Here is a 6,669-nt window from a genome sequence, read left to right as displayed (position 1 = left end):
ACTCTGTAATAATTCTTTAATATATTACTTGTGTGGTGTAGAAGATAAGTATTTAAGAATGTAATTATGTAAGAATGTTAACACTGTTATAATTCTTTAGTATATTACTTGTGTGGTGTAGAAGAGAATTATCTATGTAGAGATACTGCTTGCAAACCAATGATGGTAAGATGATGTCATGGGGTAGGACTGGATAAGTCTGACTTCTTCCTACTCCATTCAAGCATGTAGTAGGTATAAACAAATTGATATTGGATTAGCATTTGTTGGATATGTGTAAAATTATGTGTGTTGACATATCAACTGTCTTTACATGCTTGAAAGAATAAATCAAATCAAATATATTTGGGGTCCTGTGAAAAACAGGGTTTAATTGTAAAATAGCACTTTTTTCGTACATTTTGTGTCTTCTGTGACCCAGACTACATTTTCAACAACCATTTCTTTCAGCCTTTTTTAATTAGTCATCTACCTAACCTGAGACCAACTGTCTTCAATGGGACTGAGTAGGATGTTAGGTTAGACTCTCCAAGGCACTTTTAATTAGGCTGACTGGTTGGATGGAAAATGTTTAAGTGCAGACATAGTACTGGATATACGTATGGTTAGACGTTTTTGCTCAAGGTGATGAGTGGCTTTGGAGTCTTAAGATTTATGAACACTTGTGTTCAGAGGAGGATACAGTGGGATCATGCCAAAAGAAAATAATCTCCTCTCTCCAAATGCAGTCACATTAAAGTTAATTTTAGACTCATTCATCACTGGCACTTAAGAAGCAATTGTGTCTCTTGAAACCATCTTATTCAACCTTTTAACAGTATAAGTACTTTTAATATTCCAATGCAACCATACCATGGGAAATAGTTTTAAGATTGTATTAAATTATAAATCCATTCCTCAATCTATCCACTTTCAGCTTCTTATCTGGTCCTGCTCACTGGGAATCCCTAATGTTGCTCTCCCAGCGACATCCCAGAGCTCCTAATTAGCAGATGTCCAGGGCCAGAGAGGTTTGTAATCTCGTTAGCTTGTTCTGGGTCTACTTCACGGTGTCCTCCCAGTTGGATAAGCCTAGAATACCTCGACAGGATGTGACCTGGAAGCCCCCTGATCCATCAGCCAAACTACTTGAATTGGCCTCTTTCAACATGAAGGTGAAGTGATTCTACTCTGAGCTCCTTTAGCCTATCCCTGAGGGCAATCCCACCAACACCACAGAACATGCTTGATCTGTTGCACAGAACACAGACGCAGCCCTTTCTAAAGTTACTCAAGGATCAGATGGCTCATGGTGATAGCCAGGAACATCTAATGTTCCTAAACACCCAAATATGCATATTCACTAACTTTCCAGTTCCCAGAAATGGTATGAAGACTGGACTGAGCAAACATCCAAAAGCCCTCCAATATTGTAGCAAGACAACCAGTTCCAGCACCCTGGTATTGCTGAAGACCCCCGTTAGCTGCCAAAGCCCAAAATGCTTCCTCCTTTAGCTTCATAGTTTCATGGACAGGGGGGTGTCCTCAAAGACATTTCTGCTCTGCTCCTCTCTTCATTCTAGTGTCCAAGACCTACAGGAGCAGTTGCCAATTTAACTAAAACGTCCTCAGATACACTTATAATTCAGCATGGTGTTTCATCCAAATAGTCCATGCCTAGCACACAAGTTCAATAACAAAACCACACTTCAGGTCATATCAGGTAGGCAATGCCTCCTACTCAGGCCCTTTAGGGGTTACCAACGAGCTCTGAGGTCTTCCAGCAGACCTCTGGTGTCTGTAAGTGGCGTCCTATTCAGGACCTTAGCTGAATCAAATAAGGCAGAGTACTCTAAACTGCTGTTCAGCATATAGGCTCAGAACTCAAAGTGATTCTCCCTGTCCTCCAGGAAAAACTCCAACACAGAGCTGCTTAGCAAGCAGCCCAAAAATACCCTTACATTGAGCTGGCACCTCTCATCTTGGTCAACTCCAGACAGGGAGACAGTCCAGCTCCAATTAAAGATTATGGTTCTTGAGCTTGTTCTCTAATTGGCTCTTCTCAACCTTCTGCCCTAGTTCTGGCTCCTTCTCCACCGGACAGGTGACAGTGTCTAAGCATCTTTACCTGCTGCCTGACCAGCACCATATCACGGTTGAAGATGAATCCGAGCGCACGATACAATATTTGATTCACACTATGACTTTAAAGCACAGTATATTGTATATATACGTGTAGCTTTATGTTATTTGTACAGTACTGCCTGTCGTTATGTTTCAAGTTACAAAACTTGTGCATCATACCTACTGTACATACATGTACATTCATAATGTATACTACCTGTAGTGGTATCCTACAAATGACCAAATTAATTAATGCAAAAAAAGAAAAAACATGAAACTGTAAACCCCACACTAAAACACAGTTACACAGTATTACCATATCGCGTTCTCATTCATTAGAAAACTTAAGAGAGTAGCACAGCAGCTGAAGGCAACCAATAAACACTGCATGCTAATGAATGACAAAAGTTTAGGTGTTAAATGGGTTGCAGCAACACTGCCTACCTTTTCTCAAAAGTGCTCCAAACACTTCACACAGCAAGCATTAAGTGAGGAGACAGGATCACAGAGTTAGGAAGTGTTGGGGAAACACACAAATGCACACATACACATACACACACACACACGCGCACACACACACACACACACACATACGCATACACACACATACCTACAGAAGCACATATTTTTTGCAAGACTAGATCTTACAGCATAATATTGCAGTCTGGATCCAGGGGAGGAATAAGATCTCCTGAAACCGCAATGTGTAATCAATAAACAGAAAGCACATCAGCAAACCAACCAATCAATGAGTTTACAGTTGTTACTGCCAAACAGACGGGGAAGGATTTTAAGCCTAATAATAAAACCACCCAAACTTCAGCTGTTTGTGAGAAAAGACTGCACACCTTGCTATGGAGTCCCATATGCCTTTGCTTTCACTAGTTTCACTTAAAAGATCTTCATTTATCTTTTCTGCTTTTTTCTGCACCTACAATGAGAAAAAAAAAGACACAAAACAATCACGTGCTGTGTAAAATACTTCCAAAATCTTCTATTTCATTTGACCAATGAAAAACATAAACATCACTAATTTCAAAAATCTTCAAATATTTAATGTAAGATATACACTCACTCTGACTTTGATGATCTTACTGTGGAAACTGTTCAGCACAACTATAACATCACCATCATCCGCAGGGGAATCCGTTCCATCGTGCCTGAAAAAGTGGATAAACAGCAAGAAAGTGATTACTGTGACAGAGATTATAAAATCAGTTACAATGAAATCTCAGCAACTGATATGCAGCTGGTCAGTCTAACACAGGTGAGCCCCCACCTGGAGATTAAAACCAATTAACAGGCTCAAGAATAACATTTATCAACTGTCACAATAACAGAATTTACAAAATAAGAGCAATTCAAATACAGCCACAAAACATCTAAGTACACTGGTCATCTTTGTTTCTTTACTGGTTCTGACTATTTTCAGCATGCTACATGTTTTTCCACTGAAATCTGGAAACAAATAAATTGGCTATGGATATCACACATCATGGGTTAAATTCTAGAGGTGAGTCAAAAAGCTTTTTAATGAAATCATCTTAAAGTCCAACTGATTTTTTCCTTTTGCAATCAAATGTGATTTTCAAATTTACTGTTGGATTTTTTAAAATTAATTATACAAGTACAATTATACAAGTTCTTTGAACTAAAAAAAAGATCGTTGGAGATCTATCAGAAATGCTCCTTTTAATCTGCCAAGCATTCTGACAGGATAAACCAATGTATGTGTTTGATTGACAGGTGAGCTTGCCATACAATATAAACAAACTTGCACTAGTAGCTGTAGTATACAAGCTAATGAGAAACAACTTGTAGCATCTAAAACAGCCAAACCATTGACTATATTACCACTTATTCAAGTCTTTATATAATGTATGTGTTGTACATTTACTTATACAACTACACACTCAGTCTGACTTTGACTGGATGGCTAAATGGTGTGCTTGAGTTTCACCGTGTACATTTTTATGCCAGTGATTGTGGTTGGTCCACAGGTTTTAGCCTTGGCAACAGGGTGCACTGATTAAAGCACCAACACCAGCGACAGACCTCTGAACTACTGATAGTCAGTGAGAGCACACACTTAAAAGTGGATACAGGGACACCTGCTGAGGTCACACACTGACCATATTCATTACCCTCTATCATCATTAAGCATCACCTTACCATTATGTTATCCATCTCTACTTCCCAGCCATGCTGTATATACTGGTAGATTTAATGAGAAAGTCTGTGTATTGATTGTGTAACACTGGCCTTTCACGGTAATTGTTTTAGGACTGATTTGCCCAGTGGAGAATGTGTTTTGGCAGGCAGTATCTGCTGGTGAAACATCAGAGAGCGAACTTAAGGCAGAGACCAGCAATAGGCTATGATGCACAGCAAGCCATTACAGCCACAACGCTTACTAAAGGCAAAAAACTGCCCCTATGGCTATGATAAATGCTCCCTCCTCATTTGGCCCAAAGTGCATTCTATCCCCCCACCACCCACCCCACCCATGCTCAATTGCTGCTTGTGCTATACCCCCCCCTTTTTTTGTCACCGGTGCAACTCAGCCTTTAGGGCTTGTGTTAGAAAGCACCAGAGATCAATCTGTATCCCTTCTCTGAAGAGAGAAGAGCTGGCCATCTCATTCATCGCTGTCAGGGGGAGGCACAGTGGCAGTACAAGGTGCAAGAGGAAAACACTAGCTCTGGGACTGGAGCATGCAGACACTAGTTTCTGATCGGCCACCTAACCAGAGCAGAGCGCCGCTAACCACAAGAATAATGACACTGCCAAGGTGAAAAATGACATCACCTCTTAGCTTCACCTGGAGGACTAGGGAATAAATCTTGGTTGTCTGAAATGATTCCAGGGCTGTATGTGTCCTAAATCTTATGTGAGGATAGCCAGAGAGGACAATATCTGTGATTGCAGGATGATGCACTACAGCTACCTATGCAGACGCATAGAGTACATGGTTGGGATTACCACAACTTGAGTGTTAAAGATTACTGTCCTTGGTTATGTTTCATAGAATCAAATGATGAAGTACAAGAACCTTTAAAAAAGGAATTGAATTTGTTTTAGATAATATCACTAGAAAGTGTCAAAGTACCTTTAAATTAAATTAAGAGCGCAGAATTAAATAAATGGCCCAAGGACCTTTGTTGCATGTCATAGCCCCCTGTTCCTTTTCCTGTAGTATGATTCCTGTCTATCAAACAAAAGCAAAATGTGAAAAAAGTCAAGGAAAATTTCATTTTTTAAGAACATTTATCAAACCAACCAAAGCACAATACTGTTTCTATTTGTCCAGGGAAATTAAACAACACCAACGCACTCTGTCTAGTATATGCAGCCTTTGACACCCACGCCGTCCTAACTAAAACACATTCTGCTGCTGATATTCTGCAGTCTGAGGTAGATGGCATGGCAGGTGACCAGCTGAATCATCCCTTCCCTCTGTTTCTCTTTAATAGCACCCCTTTCCTCCTACCTGTCTCTCTCTCCGCTGTGCTGAGCACAACTCCCTGCACTCGTCAAAACCTTGAGTTGCTACAGTGTCAGCAGCTCTCCATGTTACCATAGTGATGGGTTTCATAGCTACCAGTATGAAATGGAGAAGTTGCTGAGAACAACCTTGATGCTAACCTACTAATGAAGCCACCTAATTAGCATCATTATCTAACTTTGTTTTCAAAATATATTAAAAGGAAACACTATAATGGCATTACAAATAGTCTATAGATATTGGTAAATACTCACGTGAGAATCTGATAGATGTCCTCTGATCTCCCTTTACGTAATCTTAAGATCCAGGCACCAGGACTGGCTTTCAGCTGGAAATATCCCTGTTGCGATTTAAAAAAAATATAAGTCTGAGTATTTATGGTAAGAATATATTTAACACTTGTTTTTCAGCCCTGGCACCGGACAGTTTGTGTTCCAAATCTGTGTCTTACTACTGTACTTGACAGCTATGACATCTATGTCATCTATCAACACAGTACAAGAAAAATGTCTTGATACTGTAACTCTGGTATGGAAGAAAGAAGACTGCTGACCAGGTTAGCCATGACAATGGTGTCATACATGAGTGGGTCTCGACTCATGCCCAGGGTAAACTGAAGCCCGCGGGGAGGCTGGCCAGTTGACAGGTCAAAACAGTGGCCTTCCAGCAAAAGGTGCTCCAGTTCATACTCTGCCGTCACAACCCCGCTCACCTGGAGCGAAACAGTAAATTGTAGAGGACAAATCAATGGGGGAATGATTAACAGAAAGCATCGCTACCCTACTAATGGGATGAGAAAGATAAGATGGCTGGGTAGCAGTGAATAAAAGGGCAGAATACCTCCTGCAGGTGGATATTATCCAAGTCATGGGGGCTGCGCACTGCTTGCACCATCCAGCTCTCCGGTGTAAACATATTAAGGGTGAGGAGTGGAGATTCTGGGAGCTCCATGAAGCGAGCAACTGGTCCTGAAGACACCGTATCGTTAGCCAAGAAAGTCACATCAGACTCCAAGACAAAGCGGTAAAAGCTGTGAATACAGACAAACACAGATAATCAAA

General features: G+C 40.6%; 1 protein-coding gene across 4 annotated transcripts in view; it reads right to left on the bottom strand.

Moving 5' to 3' along the window:
• uggt2 (UDP-glucose glycoprotein glucosyltransferase 2) overlaps positions 1 to 6,669 on the bottom strand; it is a 38,821-nt gene that overhangs the window by 9,685 nt on the left and 22,467 nt on the right. For 3 of the 4 annotated variants that reach the window (XM_020596426.1, XM_020596425.1, XM_020596427.1), the window contains exons 28-33: positions 6,449 to 6,638; positions 6,162 to 6,320; positions 5,863 to 5,948; positions 3,179 to 3,263; positions 2,952 to 3,034; positions 2,548 to 2,571 (exon numbers count right to left, since the gene is read on the bottom strand). In XM_020596426.1, the coding sequence (XP_020452082.1) occupies positions 2,548 to 2,571; positions 2,952 to 3,034; positions 3,179 to 3,263; positions 5,863 to 5,948; positions 6,162 to 6,320; positions 6,449 to 6,638 (627 nt within the window). The remainder of the gene's footprint in view (positions 1 to 2,547; positions 2,572 to 2,951; positions 3,035 to 3,178; positions 3,264 to 5,862; positions 5,949 to 6,161; positions 6,321 to 6,448; positions 6,639 to 6,669) is intronic. The other variant, XM_020596428.1, reaches the window with a different exon arrangement.

Source organism: Monopterus albus, unplaced genomic scaffold, assembly GCF_001952655.1.
Source record: "Monopterus albus unplaced genomic scaffold, M_albus_1.0 scaffold30.1, whole genome shotgun sequence".
Taxonomy (NCBI): Eukaryota; Metazoa; Chordata; class Actinopteri; order Synbranchiformes; family Synbranchidae; genus Monopterus; species Monopterus albus.
This window is presented reverse-complemented; position numbering and strand designations above follow the sequence as displayed.